Source organism: Astatotilapia calliptera, chromosome 14, assembly GCF_964374335.1.
Source record: "Astatotilapia calliptera chromosome 14, fAstCal68.1, whole genome shotgun sequence".
NCBI classification, from domain to species: Eukaryota; Metazoa; Chordata; class Actinopteri; order Cichliformes; family Cichlidae; genus Astatotilapia; species Astatotilapia calliptera.
Window position 1 is genome coordinate 26851861 of NC_137435.1, and position 22126 is coordinate 26873986.

The following is a 22126-nucleotide window of genomic DNA, read 5'->3' on the forward strand; positions in this document are numbered from 1 at the left end:
GCCAATTTCAACATCAATAGGTAAAAGCAATTTTCCACATGGAAAAGAAACATGCATCAATCCTGTTCTCCTATTGGTCGCCTTTATCTAGCATTCCACTAAAGTATGAAATCACTTGGAGATATTAGCGCAGGATAACAAGAGGATTTATTGGGATAAAACCACTCAGCATGAGATAATGGGACAAAGCCCAGCACTCATTTGTGAAATACTATGGTGGGTGGGTTAGGATAAAAGGTAGCCAAGATACTGGGGTAAAGCAAAATTATTAGTGATCCCATTTTTTTTATGAATCATTAAAAAAGAAATGATGGTGTGACTTGCGAGTCGACAATGTAATGCATTATATTTTTAATCAAATTGAGTGCACACTAAAAATGCTGATCATATATTTTGACCTTAGGGTCAGTCAGATAAAGGAAGCTTTTATGTGTGTTGCTATAAATATATATATATATATATATATATATATATATATATATATATACGTGTGTGTGTGTGTGTGTGTGTGTGTGTGTGTGTGTGTAGTTGCATTTGTGCATAAATGTATCTGCATATGTGTGTAAGTGATACAATTTAAAGCAAGAGCAAATTTCATCAGGGAGGAGTGAAAAGCTTTCTGAAGCAGAAAACAAAGACCCTTGACTTCGGCAACCATGCGTCTACAGGCTTTATGTGAGTGTGGCTTCTACACATTTGAGCAATAATTATTTGAAAATAAACAATGAATACAACACAATGTAAAATGTTACATACTATGCGAGTTTATAGACCAGATCACTGATATTGGAGATGACTGTTTGACTAGCTAAGGGCATTCTTATTTAACAGGAAAATATCAGGTGTGCTACTTTTCTTTCACTTAATGTAGGCTGACACATATGAACCAACTCTCACCATTCCTACAAAACCCAGTACATATCATCCCCATTTTCAAAACAATGTAAACACGGCTTCCTTCCATAGATGATCACAAATGTATCAAAAACACAGAACTTCTTCTTTTAATAATTAGAATTTCACAAGATCCTATGACAGCATCTGTTCTATAGCATCTTCACCCAAATGTAGCAGGTTCAACCATATATTTCTTAATTTTTCTTTTTTGTCTGCCATGGGCCCAGAAATGAATGAGGCTTAAACATGGACATTTGAATTATTACAAAACATTAAATTAATCAAACGTTGAGTCCTGTGGAGCAGAATAATGGAGGTTAATTTACCTTAAACCATTTATTAGTTGTCAACAACAAATAAATATATATGTATATGTGCATGTGCATGTGCACACACACGCACATGTTTGTGGAGCAAAAGGGCAACAAATGTGAAAAAAATTAAGCGGTTATGAAACTGAAGTTAATCAAATTTATGTCACTGCATTTTATTCACATTTCTTTGTTTTATATATATATATATATATATATATATATATATATACTTTAAAAATAATTCATATGACCATTCATCTGAATATGAGATTGTATGACCTTTTAGGATGAACAATTTGTGCATCACCTCATAACTGCATCAAATCTAATAAATGCCCAACTGAATCTGAACACCTTTTTATCGCCCTCCAGTGGAGCGAATCCACACTGCTACTGTGGAGGGAGTCACAGAAATTAGATGTGCAAATTCAAAGAGCATCTTCCAATCACGTTTTCATTCACCCTCTCAATTACTCTTTATTAGCCTACATCAGCAATACCCGTTTAGATAATGACAATCGCAGCATGCCTCACTGATTTGGTATCAACTGCTATATCCACTTCAAACCCCGCAGCATTCACGTGACGTGTTGTGGCATTGCACTTGATTTTTGCTCCAGGTATTATCCAACTGAGACCAGCAATGTAGAGGTGAAAAAAACGGTACACTAAGACATTCAGCAGGTAAAGACCATAGGGAATACTATGAATAGACATAAAAAATTTTAGGAAAAATAAATAAATCTGGTTATCTTACCAACACTTAACTTAAAACGTATATAAATTTAGTACTAATCTGAAAAATATCACTAAGCTGAACTTAGTTTAAATGTTTTTTCCCGCTACATTCTTGTCTAGCACACTGTTATTCTGACTCTAGCAGCATTTTCTCATGATGGCTGACCAGAGCTTCATCATGCCTTTTTGTAACAGGACACCCAATATAGTCCCTGTCAGTAGTGCTCCACACACACGTCCCTGCCCAATTCAGCCTTTCATCATTTGATTGAAGAGTTTGTTTTTATTAAGAAGGCTATACCAGACGCATAATCACTATACACTGATTTAACATTACCTTTACAATTAAATTCTTCACTGAAATTACAGAATAAATATATGCACATTTTTCTTCAAATCTTTGTGAGAGAGAAAACATTAAAAGTGCCTCCTACAAAGCCGTTAGTGGGTGGCGATGGGGAATCCAGAAGTAATGGAGGGGTGGGGTGGGGGGTTGGGGAGAAGGGGGAGAAGGGTTGGGTCTTAACAAAGTGTGTGGAAATATCCAGAAAACCTTCGGCATTGTCTTATAGTAATATTCACAAATGTTTTTGCCATCCGTGCGTCGGCGCATCCTTTTTACGAGAAGCACCCTGATATAGACAGAAGTCCTCATTAATAGTAATAACCATATTAATAAGATATAAAAATTAAATAGAACACTGAACTGTAAATGCGTTGCAGTATCTCTGTTCATAATGTCATTGGATAGTTCTGAGAAAATCCTCTCACTTCCTGCACCGAAGCAAGTGCATGCAGCAAACTGCAGTTCATTTTAATATATATATGTATATATATTCTTTTTTTCTCTCTTTTGATCATTTCCTACAAACTTAATGTGCACGGCCTCCGGGTGTTTGTACATCCTAGTCAGGGGAAAAAGAGAGAAAGAAAAACCCCAAAATCAGGGAGACGTCCAGCTCCCGTGCGTCTTCAGTGAATCTGGTACAGCATCGTGTAATTCCATAAAAATGGATTTTAGTGACAGATGTAGGATGGTTTGTATGTTTTATTCCCCAGTGCCCCTCTTGTTTCTCTTTTCCTCTCTCGTGGACTTATTGAGATATTTATATATTATAAAAATAACGGCTGTTGACATTGCTGGCTACTCTGAAAAAAAGGCACTTAATTGAATTATCTGAGAATGGCCTCTCCTCCAAAGTGATTTGGGGGGGAAACATTGTGACTGTAATATAATATTTTATTTTATATCATGCTGCATTTTCAAGTTGGTTTTTTTATGCTTGTTTTGTTTCATTTTTTTAACATGGATTTTGGGTGAGTTTGTTTTGAGGGTGGCAAAGTGAATAAGTTGACGTTGTGTCTTTTTTTTTTTGTCCATGGGCTAGAGATGTTAAAACCGATAAGACTTTTCCAAGACTTCGAGGTAATCCGGCTTGGTTTGAAGTTTGGCCCTCAACTCAAGGTAATCACTTTGGGACGGGTCGGGGTAGCAACCTTTTCCCGCTGTGAAAAGCAACGTCTCCTTTAGCCGTGCATCCTGCTGCAAATCAGGGTACTGCATGCCTGGTGGGTGTGCATGCGCCACATGCATGTCCTTTAATTTGGGTACTGTCCCATACAAACAGTCTACAAAACCAACAGTAGGTGTGGGCCTCTGACTGTCAATCACTGTTGGGCAGAGCCCTCCATTCTCATGAAATCCTGCCATGTCAGCCGTGGTGTGGTTGGCTGTAACAATGGTGTTGAGCTGAGAGTTGGAGACAGCCAGGGTCCACTCTCTCTCTTTCTCTAATAAGGTTCTGTAGTTACTGTTGCTACTGCTCCCATTGTCTTTCTTCTCAGAAAACTGTGCTCTCTCCTCCTCTGCTATCTCCCCTTCTCTAGGTTTATAAATGGGGTTGTTACACATCTGAGTCACAGGATGAGGGATGTAATCATAGACGTGGCCATGAGCATGTGTGTGACTAGCATGGGTGTGTGTGTGCATACTCTGCGTAGGTTTCTCTGGTGTGCCAGTGTTCCCGGAACTGCTTTGCCTTGGTGGGTCCTCAAAAATTCTGCATTGCATTTGGATCCCTGTCAGATCTACCTCAGAACGTTTCCGGAAGGGCAACTTTTTCCGGCGACGAAGAACAAAAGCAAAAAGCCCAGCGGCCACAAACACAGCAGATATGAAGAGGATTAATAGGCTAAGGATGAGGACAGACAGTGGGACAGCACCTCTCCCACCTGCCACCCCCATGTCAGAGCTCCCTGTGGTGAAGTCATTCCCACCAGGCAGAGCTGGGGATGGGCCTGAAGAATATTTAAGCTCGGGACAGATGACTTCAACCTCAAGTGAACGCAGATCCTTCCCAAAAGCAAACTCTGGTGTCTTACAGATGACATCTCCAACTACAATAACAGAGGAGAGCTTTTCCAACCACTGTTTGAGGGGAATGATATCACAGGAGCAGTCCCAGGGGTTCTGATGGAGATCAATCTGGACAATCGAGGTCAGATGCTCCAGTACACCATGCACGGGCAAGGAAAGGAAGTAATTGTTGCGGAGGTTGAGACGTGCAAGGTTGGTTCCAGCAAAGGCATCAGTGGGGAGGGAACGCAACAAGTTGTCATTGAGAAAAACCAGCTGGAGATTTGGCATCAGGGAAAAGGAATGAGGCTGTATTTCACGAATGACATTATACTCAAAGTAAAGATAACTCAACATATGAAGCCCCCGAAACATCCCAGGGGTGAGTCTCTCAATGTCATTCCCATTCAAATATAAACTTTTCAAGTTCGGTAGGTTGATAAAGGCGCCTTCCTGGACATAAGATATCCGATTGTTACCTAAATGCAGTAAATCCAAACTTGAGAAGTTCCAGAAATCAGAACGATAGATCTTCTGTATTAGGTTTCCACTGAGATACAATTTCTTGGCATTGAGGGGCCGTGGAAGAAGCTCTGAGATGTTATGAAAGCTTTTCTCTTTACAGTTTACCGTTAGCCCCAGGTCATTGATATGAAGATTGCAAATACATCCAGCAGGGCAAATTATTGGAATAGGGGGCCTTGTTTGATAACCTGCAATTGGGGGCTGGTTGATGCCTGGGTAGATGCTACGAGGAGTTGGGGGGTTCTTTGTGGGTCGAGGTCGTTTGGTGGGTTTTACAACTCTTTCCTTGTATTCCACAGAAGAGGCTGTGTTGTGAAAGGAGGAGAGCATTGAGGAAGGTTTAGTAGGCCATGTGTTCTCATTGTTGAATGGAATCCTGGGAATTCCCAGCTTGGCCTCTATCTCTGCATCCGAGAGCAAAGGACAGAGCTCACTGCGTTTGATTTCCCTTAAGTCTTTCCCATGTAAGTGGAAAGGATATTCACATGTGATTTCACCCACTAAAGCTGTGTAGGGAATTCTCTCCAGCCATGTTTTTAACTGGACAATTTCACAGACACAGTTCCAGGGGTTCTCCTCTAGCTGGATTTCCATTAAGCTCCTCCCAATATACTCCAGTGTGCCCTTGTATGGCAATGTCTTTAGTCTGTTTCCTCTCAAGTCCAGATGTGTGAGTGACACAGACCTAAAAAGATAATTTGGGAGCACAGGAATCAGATTGTCATTTAATATAAGTACTCTCAATTTGTGAAGGTGTCTGAATGCACCACTTTCAATCCTTTTGATAACATTGTAATCTGCCTGGAGATACTCTAAACTATCCAAGCCCAGGAAAGTGTCATTCCGGAAAACTTCTAGTTTGTTTTCATGCAGGAACAGCCGTTTGAGTATTCCTAAGCCATTGAACGCTCCGGCGTGAATATCTTGCAAGGCGTTGTTGCCCAGATTAATGGATATGGCATTGTTAAGGTGGAGGAAGCTGTTAAAGTAAAGCTTCCTCATGGAGTTTCTCTGCAGGTTGAGCTTGAAGGGCCGGCTCCATATCTGGGAGATCTGGCTGATATTTGTAAATCCTTTATTGTCACAGTGGACGTGGAAGATGCCCTCTTTGACCTCACAGTAGCAGGGCTCGAAGCAGGGCTCGTCGATCTCCTCCGAGTCCTCCAGTAGTGGGATCGGCGTGGTCCATCCTAAGGCTATGGTGCTCAGCAAGGTAACCCACAGCATCCTTGCTGACACCAAAGGGATGAAGTCTTGGCTCCAGGGACAGAGCCACTTCACAACACTGCAACAGAAAACAGAGAAGGAGCGGAGGAAGGGCGGGGGTGGGGGAGGGAAGCGGGTGTCGTAATTACACATACAGGTACACGCATGCCCTCAACCAAGAAATGTTTGTGTCAAAAAAGACAGGCAGATGGGATAGAGAGAAGAGAGGAGAGAAGAGGAGGTCACATTAGTTTCAGTAGAATGCAAGGCAAATCTTGAAAATAATACCAATGAATTAGAAAATCATGGAACCCTACTTTCAATTTTGCAATATTGAAGAGTATTTAAAAAATATGTGTGAGGCATCTTTGTAGGGCTAATATGCTGCACAAACAAATCTCTACATTAAGACAGTTAACTTTACCAAATAGGATGGAAAAAGTCATTTGTTATGGAGCAAATATGCTGGTAAGCACGCAGAAAATCACCTGAGATATTTTTATCACATTGAATAAAGAAGGTAACCACAGCAGGGTGAGGTTAGTGGTGAGTATAAGTTGCCCCTTCGCAGTATTTATTGCATAACAGGGACATCAATCCCTCTTTCAATAAACTAGAGTCCAGAAAAGCTTGGTGGAAATGGGAGCAGGTGCTTTGAAGGTCTAACGCTGGATGAAGACGGGATAAGGTGCCCGCTTGGTATCCACAGTGGGGCTAAATACGGATTATTGTGACGCTTTCTTATTTTTTTTCTCCTTAAAATTAAATATCAGCACAATTAAATATCACTATTATGACTCAAGCAAATGTGACAGAAGAAATATATACGCCTGAAAAATACGTAAACAACGCCACTACAGCTTCACTGTCAAATGTAAAAACGTCAGTAACGTGTTGAAATAGGTAAAATAGTTTCGTTAATCCGATCTGCAGAAAACGAGAAATTACAGCCCTTTGCCTGGGGTTAATTCCCTGTATAACTGAAACATTAGTGTCTATTCCAGCGTAGTTAAACCTGTATTTTTTTTCCTAAAATGCCCTCAATTGAACTTTTTTTTCAGCTACTGAAAACATTTGAAGACTGGATGTGAATCGGAAAAAGTAAAGCGAAATAACGCAGTGGCCGAATCTGCTGCTCCGAGAAGCTAAGATGTAAGGCGGTATCTTCGTGGATCCAACCGTCATATGATTAATAAGATCATATATATATATATATATATATATATATATATATATATATATATATATATATATATATATATATATATATATATTGTAAAATGTCCAGTTGCAAAACAAAAAAAATGTTTTGTTATATAAAAATAATAGAGCCAGTCATCTAAAAGGAATAATAAAAAAAAACTTATCAAAGATTCTTCCAAATCTTTACGGTAATAGGGATAAAGTATCTCCATCCTTCTCCCTTCGAACACACACACACACACACACACACACACACACACACACACACACACAGAGAACGTCTTGTCTTAATGCTGTGACTTTTCATACATGCACGCACAGCGCTCTCCGTTCAAACGAAGGCATTAAAAAATCCAGGGAGATGCCCTACGACTGTCTGTGGGAGTGAAGACGCTGTCCGTGGTGCTGAAATCAAAAGCCCAGCGACAAGGGTAAAAAAACGAAAGAAAAAAAAGACGGAAAACATGTTTTGTAATCCCCAAAAATGATGTGACGGAAAAAAGTAGGGAAAAAATCCTTCATGCAATTCCCTCGTTGAAAAAATCACTGTTTTCATTCCCAACTCTGTGCATAATCCTCCACGATTTATCGTTTCAACTTCCGTAGTGGGGATCAAAAAAGCGCCGATGCGATGCCAAAAAGGTAGTAATAAAATTTAAAGAAAATTTTAAAAAATATATATGTATATACTAAACGCCGTTTTATATTCCCTTGGGGTGTATCAGATCGTTTAACATACGTACTTAGTTTAGTAGGATTCCAACTTCACATATCCTCCTGCAGTGTGTCCTGTTGTTGCCCGGTGCGTCCCGCTTAGCGTCCGATGTCCGGCTGTGAGGACGAGAAAGAGAAATGGGGGGGGGGGGGGGGGGGGGGGGTGTGTGTGTGTGACCGAGGCGTAAGAAAGGAACAGGAGGAAACACAGAGAGAGAGAGAGGAGGGCATTGAGGATGGAAAGAGGAAGAGATGCGCATGTAAATGAGCCGGGGATGAGTTAAAAGTACTGCTTATCTTGCGTGGTAATTCCAGTACAACCTGGAAAAAGATTAAACTTGAATTTAAATCATACTAAGTTATGGTGAAATTATTATACTGCACAACTTACAGTCCAAAAAAAATAGAGAATATGCCCTCTTCGCGCGCGCGCGCACACATACGAAACCGTTGCTGTCAAGACAGAGCAGAGAGCAGAGCGCTTATTGAAATACATGCCAAGCATAATGCAGTAGGCTTTCGTCGTGACATTGGCAGGAAATTTCCGAATAAAGAACGAACGGCCACTGATCAGTTAACTAGATGCCGGTGATCCGTTATCCTCGATATATGAAGAACGCTTGTTGTCCCATTTTGAAGTCTGTGGCTATGCAGACACCGATAAGCACGGCAACACACACACACACACATTCATGCACACATCTGCGTAAGGCTCCCCATATGATGCACATGCACATGGAAACAGCCTATAACCACTCACCAATTGCAAAGCATCGGGGAAAGACCACTAGTTTGAATCTTGTTAGATCTCCTTCTCCCCTCCTCTCCTTTTCCCTCTCTCTCTATCTCTCGCCCTCTCTTCTTCTTCTTCTTCTTCTTCTTCTTCTTCTCTCTCGATCTCTCAGTGGCTGAGGCAAAAGAGAGAAGAAATGAAGACGTGATAGGAATGCGATCTCTGCCACTCTCACTCTCCGGTTACTCTGACTCTCTTCCCTTCTTTCTCCTCTACATTTTTTCCCTCTCAAAGCAGTTTGCTTAAAATGCAAGTCCTCGGCTTGTGTCCGTCCACTTCCCCTTCCACCACTTTACCCCCTCCCTCCTTCTCCACAGCCGCCCCCCGGGTGCGCGCTCAACAACGGTATAGCTGGGTGCAAGTATTTTCCTCTCGGTTTCAGGACCGCGTTTCTTTCCGGCTCAGCAGTAGAAGGAATCTGTGGATCATATCGACTGTGGCTGGGTCAGCTGCTATCTTTTTTTCTTTCCCTTTCTTTTTTTCCTCGGGTATGTTTCCCTGTCGTGCGTCAGAGGAATGAGGGACAGAGCTGGGGAGGTGGATGGGGTGAGGGGGTGAGAGACGCAGAAAGAGAGAGAGCGATCTGGCGGCGAGAGAAAGAGGAGGAGGGGAGGAAAGCGAGTGATGGGGACGGCTGCTCTATGGTTCTGGATGCTGCCGAGAGGAGAAGAGGAAGGGAAGAGAGAGTGGGGAGCGCTCGGGCTTTCGCGGCGGGGACGCGCGTCACGGATAAATAGATAAATAAATGAGTGAGAGTCTGGGAGCGAGAGCCGTGCGGGCTGGGTGAAACTACGAAACCTGTGGATGACAGTCAGGACTCTCCCTCTCTCTCTCCTTATGAGGCTTATCTAATTATAATCACAATGATACTCAGTTCTTTCGCTGAGCATATTTATTCGGCGTTAGTTGCGAGAGCAAATTGTGGAGTTAGCAGCCCCTCACCCTGCCAATACCTCCTCTCACTGCTGTGGAAACGCAGAGGGTGGCCACGACTATCTACAGAAGGCGGGGGAGAGAGACAGAGAAGCACAGAAAGCTTCATTTTTCTCATCCACTTGCGTGCCTTCCCCCGCCTCGCCTCCAGCGGGCAACACAAGCCCGTGTTGTGAGCGGCAAACCAAGCCACAGCTCACGAAGACGACTGGGATGCACTTGCAAAGTTCTTGTATCTCTGCAAGGAGGAGGATGATTGCTGCGGACTGCTGAATTATCGTTACAGTAGCTATGGTTGCAGCACAAGGCAAAAAAAAAAAAGTTTACGCAATGAAACGTCACTAAAATCAGCGACGATATCGGGTTGCTGGAATCCTTCTCTCATAACACGACTGCTGATTATATTTATGATACATTAAAGTCACTTTAGAGAAAGGATACTTCAAATGTGCGCAGGTATTTTAAAGGCTGTAGCAAGTCTTATTAAAATTATTCAGTACCTCTCCGAGTAAAGCAGGATAAGTTAGCTAAAATTGATAATCATTAAGTCTATTTGTGTAGGCGCAACTGTATTTTTTGTTTTTATTTTTTTAGTCATTTTTGAAAGTGTCCTGTCATGGTATTAGACAAGCAAACCTCCCCATTTGACAATCCTGTAGAGATTTACCACGCATGTCATGGTGGATTACTCCAGGCTAAACTGAGCTCTGGGGACATTCATGCTTTCTGCACATATGCAATGTTAATAAATAGTGATGTTCATAGCAAAAAATGTTGAATCTTGGAGTACAGAGAACCTTCCTATTCATATTGTAAATGTGTTTCCCAATTTCTGCACAGTTCAGTGCCTGTCTCACGCCATGTCATATTAAAATAACTGACACCAACACACAGTGGTGTCAACAAAGAAAAAAACATCTATCAAGAGTTACTTCTGGAGTTACAGACGTGTTAGTGGGACATGATGGAAATGTTTTGCCTGATGTGTTTTCCCTTGGTTTTCCAGACCAGTCACCATTCTATAACGATAAATAAAATACACACAAGCCTTAGGCAGTGCACACCCATAGACAGACACATATTGGACACACAAAAATAGATAGGAGAATAGAAAAAAGTGAGAGCATCTGGTGGACTGTAAAACTGCCATTCTTCTTCATGAGTAGCCATCATTCACCCTTTCAGACTGTCAGCTACTGTCAAAAAGACTGACATAAGGCCACTACAAACCCTTCATTCATCTCACTGGACATGGATGGCCAGAGTTTTTCACAGTACAGCTGCACTAACATACACTTTGGAGATCAGTGCTAATGAGACTACTAGTTAGAGCTTCCACTTTGAATGTTACAGCAAAACATTGATATGCTTGGGTTTGACAAGTATCATGTCACAGGAAGGGCAAAGAAGGACAGTAAATAATAAAAATGTAATCTGTATAACACAAAGACATGAGGTCACGATGTCAAGGCTAAGATGAAAAAAATGCTCAACAGGTTTAATGTGAGCACTGGAAGTAAACAAGTTCATAAAGCTGTTTTGGGGAATGAGGTAACAGGCAGATAAGTCCATATATTTATCTCCACTATAATCTCTCAAAGTCTCCAAAGACTGGAAGCATCCATCCATTCATCCATCCATCCTCTTCCGCTTATCCTTGTCAGGGTTGTGTGTGTTTGTTTGTTTGTTGGGGGGATAACACTGTTAGTACAACATCTGGCATCAACTGAGGGATTTCTTCAGCCTCAAGTAGCAGACAGGAAACGAACAGTTGTGCGCAGGTGAGAAAATTGATGACAACTCCAGTTGTACAGATCAGGAGGGCAGGTGCTCCTGGAGGAAACTCGCCCCTGAAACAGACACACATGCGTACACATATACTGAGAAAGGAGGGAGACAGATAGAGAGAAAGAACAGGGAAGAGAAACAACTAGAAAACAGAAAGTTGGCACAGGAAGACCAGGGGACCATGACATACGTTTATGGATGTTGAAGCAAAAGTATTGTAGTGCTAAATCATAACTATCAGTTAAGATATGAAAACAAGATTTAAATTTACCAGAAAAAATGCTTTGGTTGAGGTTTTTGTTTCTTTACCTGGTGTACTGCTATTAAATCTATTTGGTGTATTATAACTCCATTTATTAAAAAAAATATTTTCTCTCAGTTAGAAAGGTATGGTAGGTCTGTTAATGTTTATAAAGGTCAGTGGGTGAGTGCACTGTCAAGCAATGTCATCACTCTAGGGACGCTGATCGAGAAAGCAAAAATATGAGTATGAATTCGGGTAACATATTAAGGTTATCACTGAATAATAAACTGACCTCACCGACAACATCAATCATCAGAGACAATAAAGAGTATTGTAGTAAACTGCTGCCAATGAATAGACAAAAGGATGCACCCACAACAGCAAAGGGGTGTCTTTATTTCATAAATGCTTAATAATACATGACAGCAATAATAATATGTCAAGTATTTTTTCAGTGCTTTAGCAACTTATAACCAAACATTCCTATCAAAGGGTTGATTAGCAGGACTGCTTAAATAACATGTAAATATGCAAAATATCCATGAAATTAAGATAATGGTTGGGCATTTAAACTGACAGTTTTAAAAGCTAATGGGTTATTGCATTGTTAAAAAAAGAAAAGTTTTAAAAAAAGTTTTGTGTCCATCAAAAACTTTCCTTCTTTTTCAGCCTTCACCTTTTGAAACTTTCCATTACCGTTTCTCTGCTTGTCATCAGGGGTTTCAGTGACATACCTCATGTCCTTTGTGAACCACAAGGGATGGTGGAAGGCACAGTCAAATAATTCCCTATCTATCTGTCTGTCTATCTATCTAGCTGTCTCTCCTCATGCCAGTCTCCCTGACTGCTTGGGAGTCAGTGTGTCCAATGTGTCACTGGTCTGCCTTTCTCACTGTCCACATACACCACAACTTGGCAGCCTGCCAACCAGACCACCCGCCTGCCAGTCTTTCTACCTGATAGCCTGCTTATTTGGCCAACCTGCTGCATTCTTTCATGTCCGTCTGTCTCCGTGCCACTATACCCATTTGCCTATGAGCCTGTCAGTGTTACTACATGACTGACAGATTTCCTTTAGGCACCTACAAGTTCTATCTTGTCTTATATTTATACTTACTAACAAGGACAGATTGACAAAAGAAGATGTGGGTAAAAAATGGAGAGGAAAAAAAACCCATCTGAGATTTATGTGCCACACGATAGCATGATTTAGTTTGATATTTTGTATCATACAATACAAACATACAATGTATTTCTTTATTATTATCATCACCTATAAGAAAATCTAAAATCAGTATGCACAATATTCATTACCATGGAAGTCTGTATATTTTTCTTTTGTTTTCTGTTTGAGTCTGATGTTGGCTGGGAAAAACAGCTTACTTTACACAGAAGTGTTTGTCATTAAGAATATGTCCTATGTTCAAAATATTCTTAGTGACAAACGTTGTTAAACTATTGTGTTCTCTAATGGTAGGTTTTTATTATTAAATAATAAAAAAGACCTACACTCTTTGTAAGTTTCACACACTGGGGTGGCTGTAGCTCAGGTGGCAGAGCAGGTCAGCCACTAAACATCGGTGGTTCGATCCCAGGCTGCATCCTTGGGCAAGATACTAACCCCTTGTTTGCCTACTGGTGCCTACTGTGTCTGGCAGCCTCGCCTCTGTCAGTGCGCCCCAGGGCAGCTGTGGCTACAATGTAGCTTGCTATCGCCAGTGTGTGAATGGGAGAATGACTGAATGTAGTGTAAAGTGCTTTGGGGTCCTATGGACTAGAAAAGCGCTATACAAATGCTGTCCATTTACCATCTAGCTTTGTGTAGTACATCTATGTACTCTCCGCTGTACTAGAGACACAAAATAGCTGTTGTTCTATATTTTATATCTTTTCACGTGCTCAGTACTTGCAGAAGTACTGCATGCTTTGCACTGAATTTTTTTTATGAAAAGAACAGACATTGTTTAAAGTCCACATGCATGTTATTAATACTTGGAAAGAAAGCTATGTATATATATTGTATAGTACATAGCATTTTAATTTATTCATAGTATAGTATTCACTTCATAGCATTCAATCCCATTGGTGGATAATATTCACAATGCTCTGTATTTTGTTGAATCATCCTGGTTTTCCTGGCATCCCTGCACCAATGGCTCTGGCTGGTAAACTGGGGTTCAAGTCCCCCTTTTTAAGAATGCAATCCAGAAGGGGTGCCTCAACTGAATCACACTCTTCAACTTCCACGGGAAAGTCTAGGGTGGGGCACAAAAGAGGAAAGTTCACATGTTAATCAGAAAGAACAATGCTGCTTTCTGGCTGGTTGTGAACCCCTGGACAATCTGTTTAGACCTCAAGGATACTTGAGGTGATATTTTCCCAGCAAGTCTAAATGTATTTTGTGGACTTGGAGAGCGCATTTCACTGACTCCCTCAGAGTATCCTGTGGGGGGTGCTCCAGGAGTGCAGTGTATTGCACCCATTGTCAATGGCCATTGTGGGATACAGATTATGTTATTGACCTAGAGGAGCTTTTGGCAGGGGAGAGAGGTCTTTGCATCTCTCATTAGTCTGGTGACTCCTGCAAATGGATGGACGGACGGATGGATGGATGGAAAATTAATACTTTATGCAGTGGCTCACAGATCCATTGAACATAATAAGAGGTCTTGATTGCCTACAGTAAGAGGCTAAAGATATAAGGAGTCTGAAAAAAGGAGTCCACAGCAACATTCTCTTTCAAAGTCTTGTAGTTCAATGCCTGGGCTTGTTTGAAATTTGAGTGCGAGAATGGGTGAGGGTGAGAATGTACCCTGACCTAGGTTTTAAGAAACAGTGGCTGGGGAGATCTTTGACTTTAAAAACAACAAAGAAAAAATCCTTTGAAAAGATCCATTAATGTTTATATTGAATTTGAAATATTCAGAACCACAGAACATTGTTTCTTTTTTCAATATTCTTTGGCAGTCCACATAAAATTCTTCGTGGAAATCAAGCTAAACTCCATGTAGATCTTTTTATATCAGGTATTATAAGTTTCTGTTGTAAAGTGGACTCTCACAGGATTAGACACTGCAAATATACAGGGCCAGAGAAGAAGTTAAATGTCACATTGGGGTTTGCTTCAATGAATTCTTTCTAAGTTTATGAACTCTCTCCCTCTCTCTTTGTGTGCTTGTGTGTGCTGGCCACTGAGCAGCACTTTAATGTGGTCACATCTGAGTGATTGGCCCAACAGTGCGGATGAAGTTCAGGACAAAAGAGCATCCAAATATAAAACAGATGTCGACATTTTGTTCTCTCACACACAATCTGAGTGAAACAGAGCAAGTGTAGGTGTCATTGTCTGGCGAGAACATTACAGCTTTGTAACATCTTTATAGCGCTCTTACTGTAAAACGTAGTACGAATATTGTCACTGTTACTGAAACGTCTGACAGCATTACAGGAAACCAGTAGCCTGCCTGTGGTAATTCAAAGTTTATTGTAAAGTGCTTACATAATTAGATAATGAATAATGATTTAACTGGACACTGTTTTGTCTGCCCTTGTCACTACATTTCGTTAGTCTATGCTTCTGCTTCTTCCACGTTCCTAGATATAGAAAACCACACATACAGTATTCTACACTACAGAGTGTACATGTAACATTTTCAACTTATAAAGTGGCTGAAAACAGAGGCAAGCTGGCAGGCTGTTAATGGAGAAGGTACTTAACTGTATCACTGAAAACAATCAATCATGCCACATAGTTGTCAAATAATTCCAATAGGCTAACAAAAACCTAACAGAACCAGAACTAACCAAAGGCAGATTGCCAGCAGGGGAAAATGTATGAATGCCAGAATAAAGAGACAATGACCTGAGAAAGATTGATGCCTGAATCCCACCAGGGGTGTTTACGTCAATTTCTGTCTTAAATGTGGCTGTCAGCACGGTTAGTGCTCATTCAAGCCAGTGCTTGTGATTCCACAGAAGAAACCCTCTGCTCTGTGTCTCTAAAATACACGTCAAGCGAATGCATTATCATCCCAGGGCATGATACAATATTTTTTTCTTTTTTGTGAGATGTCACTTGTGTGTCCTTGTTACACTCAAGATGTTTGCTGGATTCAGTGGTTTGACTTGCTGGCCAAAGCAACACTGGTGGTGCCATTTACTTACGAGTCTGCAAAGTCTTAAAAAAAAGGTGGGTAGGGATTGGTGGCATAAATGACATGTTTGCCAGGAGATTAAGTTTCATGAGTAAACTGAAAAGGTACTTTGGCAAAATGGTATTAAGAGAAATCCAAGAAATAAAAAGAGACTGGCCATATCTTTTGACAGAAGCAACTGGACAGACCAGATGAAGAGAGCACAGAACATGTGGGTAGTTTCACAATAAAATAACAAACACTCCAATTTTAAAAGTCTCTACCTCTGTCTTAAGAGTAAAAAAAAAAAGAAAGAAAAAGCTGATCTTTAAAATATAACAGAAAGAAGATATCAAAGCCCTGTTTACTGAAGACTGTGTCCTCACTTCATGTCATGTCATGTCATGTCAGAAGCCACAAATCAACACAGAGATCACGATGGTGCATAAAAGGCAGGCTTATGTAAATTCGATTTCCATTTCACAACCAGGGGTGGTGTGTGTCACCCTGATGCTCAGTTCCTCTACCAGAGGCATGGGAGTTGGAGGCTTCCGTGCATCTTCTCATGCTCCTTGTTTTGGATGTTACTGTCAGCTGAGATTGTCAAAGCTGTCACAACAGCCCTCTTCTGCTCCTTGTCAACCACTATTGTGTCTGGTTTGGTAGTCAACAGCTGCTTGTCATACTAGCTTCACATTAGCTTCAGTCAGTCTTAACTCCTAGTTCTCAAGTCCTTGAGACCAAGTCTTTCTTCCAAGCACTTTGCTCTGCAATGTGAGGCTTTTCTATTGTGTGCTTTTCTCTTGTTCTGTATATATTCCTATTGATTGTATATATTTCTCCCGTTTGTTATTTATTTCTGCCATCTTACAATTTATATTTTATTCCTGCACAGTTGCCGTGGAGGTTTGACACCCCTACTTTAGCTTTTAGCAGTGGCTCATGGTGAAAATAGCCCTTCATTTTACCTGAATCACCGAATCTTTCCCTTCCTAATTATATCCCTCCATCTATTGTTCACTTCTTCACAGCTGGTGCTAGCAGCAGGAGCCTCTTGTGACTGTGAGTCATGGTACTACTACTTATGGTGCAGCAGCTCCAACATCTAACATGTTGATTAATTTGGCACATTTTGCTGCATTTATTTTTACTTTCTTTGTATTGTCTTCTCTCAGCTGTTCAGCTCCACCTTCTCACCACTTCTTCCACACTAAACTTTTTTTCTACAAGCTCCATGAGAGAACAGCAAAAATAGGGAAGGTACCGGTTGAATTAAGAGATGTGATTGGCCAATCCAGTGTCAGTAACGAAAGTAAATGAATCCGCTGACATTAATGCTTGTACAGCAGGTGAGGATTGGCCCTTTGGGCTGGTCCATACGCCCAAAGGTGGGTTGGCCCACCAGCAAAATGCCCAGTATGCCAGATTACATGTCTAATCCAGCCCTGGTATAATATCTTGTCAGGCCAACCTGTCTTCTGTCTAAAGTATTGTCTGAAATTAAGCTTATATAATCCACATTATCAGTATTGTCTTTGTGCACACTGTAATTTTCTACTTTTGAATTTTTATCTGTCCATTGTACCATTAGATTAAAAAAAAAAAACCTGGTGGTCATTTAATGATGTTGGGAATTCCCAAAAAGTTGTCTCTTTACATCTAGACGCAATGTTTTCAGTGGGAGAAACGTTATGGAGTGGGGGATATTTCCTTGGTTTGTTTTGGGCACTTTAGGTCTGCCTGAGCTTTGTACAAATGCTACATCAGTGCCATGAAGATCTAAGGCAGTTCTGGAGGTACAAGGAGATTCAACCTTTTACAAGTCAGATAGACATATTTCACATTAACGTCAGTTCCATTACCGTCGGTTGATGAAGAATCCTTGACACACATATACTTTAGAAATTATGAGCTTCATCATTATAAGAACACATATGTTCAAACCATTACAAAAAAGCAAAACCGTTAATGTAAAAAAAGATTGTATATTCAATCATTTAAATGCTAAATACTTAAAAAAAACTTTGATGAAAAGAATATAATAGAGTAAAATAGAATTCCTTTGTCATTGTTCAGGCAGAAACAGGCAGGATACTTATGGTGTGGGTTTTTTTTTTTTTTTGGTTTTTTTTTATTCTCCCTGCAGTGTGTTCACATATGAACTTGCAGTGCAACCCCAAAGATCCACAATCTGTCAAAAGAGTCAAGTACCCACCACCATTCAGTCACAATGGTGTTGCATGCAAGGGGCCATGAGAAACCTTATAAACAGTTCATCTGCATAATGACTGAAACTAGGACCACTGAATGAACAGTGGACCGTGAGATCAGTTTCTTGATCATTAATATGCAAATTGTCATGACCACTGACCAACAACCACTGATCAAAGACTCTCACTTCCATTGATCTATGGTCATGGGTAGCATTCACAGAGAGCTCAGGAATTATTGCAGTCACAGCATTGAAAGATGGTGAAAGATGTACCCTTAGGCCCCTCCTTGATTCAGAGATGGTCTTTCCCTTTTCACGTAAATAGTCTCCTTAACTTCCCACTAAATCCAGCATTCCTCCCTGTCCAGGATGTATACATCCTCATCATTGAAAGAGTGTCCACTGGCCTGTAGGTGTAAATAGACTGCGGAGTCCTGGCCTGACGAGTTAGCTCTTCTATGTTGCCCATCCACTTAGCCAGGAGTTGTTTGGTTTCCCTGACGTATAACTCAAGACAATCCTACTGGCACTTAGCAGCATACACTATATTACTCTGTGCCAGGGGACCTGATCCTTGGGGTGGACCAAATTTTGGGAGAACATATTTTGGGGTTTGAAAGCAACAGAGATGTTGTGTTTAAAGGAAGTGCATCTCAGCTGTTACCGTACTCTTGACATATAAGCAATCACTAAGAGTTTTCACTTAGGCAGCATTTGTCCTTCTTCTCTCCTGGAGCTTTCTTTAGGTGCCTTCCCAGCTTTGACAAATGGGATAATCACATTTACTCATAGCCTTCTTGATGTGATGTTCTTCTGCTTCCCTCGATGCTCTGTCTGTGGGGCTGTTGTTCGCTCTGTGTTGTAGCATCCTGATGACACACCGTTTGTGCTCTAGTGGATGATAAAGTCAAACCTTAAATAACGATCCAAATGTGTTGTTTTAAAGTTGTTGTGGAAGTTTTCCATTAAATAAAGCCTGCAGACAAGCGGTGAGCGGTAGCTAACAGTCTTTAATCAAAACACAAAGAACAGAAAAACCCAGCTTGGTGGAGAGCCTGCATGATTGCGGGGCAGACAGTCAGCAAAGTCTCCCTGAGCCTAGCATGACTCTCAGTTAAATACCTTCTTCAGGAACAAAAGGCAGTACACAGCTGTTTCGCACCTTAAGGTTCACACTCCCTTGCTTCCTACCAGAGTCCTCAAAGAGACAAAAGATTCTTCCTGTGGAGTTGTCTGCTTCCCCCAACTTCCTTACCAGACCCCCACCATCTGTTTAACTGTATGAGTGTGAGACATGTTAAAATCCAGTGGCACCAAGGCATTATACAATAAAATAATGTGATTAATACATAAATAAAAGAAATTCCTATACACAGTACACATCACTTTTTAAATGCCCCCCATTACTGATGGAAAATTCCCAGTCCAAGAAGGCTAAACTGTCAATTTTCATATTCTCTCTGGTGAACTTGATGTGTTGGTTCACCACGCTGACGTGATCAGTGAATTTTGGTACGTCCTGAGATTGGATTTTCATCCCTGAACCAATCACTTGATGATGTTCCTGGGTAGGATAACACAGCCCTCTTTTTCACTTCTTCCATGTACGAGTTGGCCACAATGAGTGAAAATGGGGAACCCATAACACTGTTAGGGTACCTGGGTCGTTCACTCAGTGTTGTTGTGTTTATGGTTTTTTAGTCTTTTTTTCTTTATTCATGATGTTTTTTTCTGTGTGACTTGTTCCTAGTTTAGTCCCTCTGTTCAGCATTGTGTTCTCCCTCATTTCCCGCTGTGTGTGTTCTGCCTGCCTGCCTGTTTAGTTCACATATTTTCCAGTTTGTTTTGTTATCCTGGATTCCAGCAATAAAGCTGAGGTTTGAGTTTAGTTCTGCCTTTGAGTCTGCATTTTGGGTCCTCCATTTCTGCCTGCCGCACACAGCTTATGACAGGCACACCCATGTTTCTGCCTGTAGGTCTGACCCTTGTATGTGAAATAGGTGGAAGGAAGACACAGTTCCAAGAGCAAACACACTTGGTCAGTGAAGAGAAATGTAACATCATACAAGACCATTGTTTCATCTGTCTCAATAATGCCATCTCTCAGCTTCTCAACAAAATCCAGTGGTGTTCTGGATATGGTGTTTAGAGCTGCCTACCATCTTTGAGATGTTATAGGTGACCAAGTTGATCATTCAGACAAATGATCTTAAAGGTAAACCAAGTTTATGTATCTTTGGTAAACGATACAGACTTGGTGTAGCTTCCACTGGGTATAGCCTGTCTTATGAGGTCCAGTCAATACCATTGTCTTGTTGTAACTGCTTAAGACAATCTATCACCCTCTTCCTGTAACCACTTCCTGGGTCTTATTTCAAGTATTTTTGTCACTGAGCAGTGACAAAATATTCTCATGACAGTCTTTCTGTCTTTGTCATGGTCCTGGGTCGTGCGACCCGGTGTTTTGTGTTTAGTCTATTTTGATGTTTATTGATTGTTTAGGTTCATTAAGGTAGTCCAGCCATTTGTATATATCACCCTTGCATTACGTCTCCCTTGCCCTTCGTGTGTTTATGTCTGTGCGTCTTGTACTGTCAAGTTCATGCTGTCAGTATTGTCACCTCCCCCTGTACGTCTCCCCGGTTCATGTCTCATGTTTCCTGTTTTACTTTGAAGGCCTGCATTCACTGTCAGTGTATTCAGTTTCACTCCTCCTGTCCTGTCGTTAAGTTCATGTGTGTCAGCTGCGTTCCCATGTGTGGCCACTTCCCCTGATCATCCCTCATGTGTATTTAGTCTCTGTGTTTCTTACAGTCTGTGTCGTGTCGTACTGTCACGGTCCGCTGTGACGGACCGAGTGGAGAATGCGTGTAATGGACCCAGGTGCGTACACAAGTGAGCAGACGGGAGTGAGCTTTAACAGAAGGCGAGCCTTTTATTGTGGCTGGTAAGAGAAACAAACAAGAATAAGGGCAGCACAACAGCAATAACTAAACAGAAACCTAAACTTAGAATACAACAGACCGGGCATGGAAACAAGGAGGGTGGGAACACAGACGACGCGACACAGACTGTAAGAAACAGAGACTAAATACACATGAGGGATGATCAGGGGAAGTGGCCACACATGGGAACGCAGCTGACACACATGAACTTAACGACAGGACAGGAGGAGTGAAACTGAATACACTGACAGTGAATGCAGGCCTTCAAAGTAAAACAGGAAACATGAGACATGAACCGGGGAGACATAGTACAGGGGGAGGTGACAATACTGACAGCATGAACTTGACAGTACAAGACGCACAGACATAAACACACGAAGGGCAAGGGAGATGTAATGCAAGGGTGATATATACAAATGGCTGGACTACCTTAATGAACCTAAACAATCAATAAACATCAAAATAGACTAAACACAAAACACCGGGTCGCACGACCCAGGACCATGACAGTTTTTGCAAAACCGTGCACCTACCCTTGTCTGCCTCTGACCTCACAGCCTATTTTTTCGTAAATGGTGGTAGTTTCAGACAATATGTATATGTACTGTTTATAAGGTTGGGGAAACCTGCAGTCAGCTGAGACTGAAGAAGTCACTTGGATGAGTAACAAAACATTTCTCCCACTCAAAATGCAACATCCAGATTAACTTATTCAACTTAATCAACTTTTTGGGATATCAGAGAAAACAAAGAACAAATAATAAATTAAGAATCCCACAGTATAAGACCAATGAAGACCAGTTAAAATGGTTTAATCCATGCAGCATGTGTGAAGTAGCCTGGCCTAAGCACATCAGCAGAGCAGCATAAGTCACCACAGCTTGAACGAGGCCACATAGGCTAAGTAGCCTAGACAAAACCACACAGGCAAAAGAGCAGTCTGGCCTGGAAATCTAAAAAGTCCAATATGGCAGGCATTCTGGAGCAAGTATGTTCTGCAATTTAATGCCCAGGTTCCTTTATGCAGTGTTGTTTATATTGCATTATCTTGTAAAGCTAACTTAACGCATCACTGTGTGGAAAGAAGGCATGAGCAGTTTTCTGATTCAGCTAACAAAAGTTGGT

General features: G+C 41.2%; 1 protein-coding gene across 3 annotated transcripts; it reads right to left on the reverse strand.

Annotated features, from left to right (window-relative positions):
- Window positions 1-646: 646 nt before the first annotated feature.
- slitrk3a (SLIT and NTRK-like family, member 3a) lies at window positions 647-10280 on the reverse strand. 3 transcript variants are annotated; one of them, XM_026193451.2, is made up of 4 exons: window positions 8714-10279; window positions 8345-8406; window positions 7983-8070; window positions 647-6115 (listed from the first exon to the last, which is right to left on the reverse strand). In XM_026193451.2, the coding sequence occupies exon 4, from the start codon at window positions 6055-6057 to the stop codon at window positions 3343-3345; it is 2715 nt and encodes a 904-aa protein (XP_026049236.1). In that variant the 5' UTR covers window positions 6058-6115; window positions 7983-8070; window positions 8345-8406; window positions 8714-10279; the 3' UTR covers window positions 647-3342. The 3 variants fall into 3 exon arrangements, with proteins under 3 accessions (XP_026049236.1, XP_026049235.1, XP_080144575.1); XM_026193450.2 differs by lacking the exon at window positions 8345-8406; XM_080288449.1 differs by lacking the exons at window positions 7983-8070; window positions 8345-8406 and having other exon boundaries at window positions 8714-10280.
- Between the last annotated feature and the right edge of the window lie 11846 nt (window positions 10281-22126).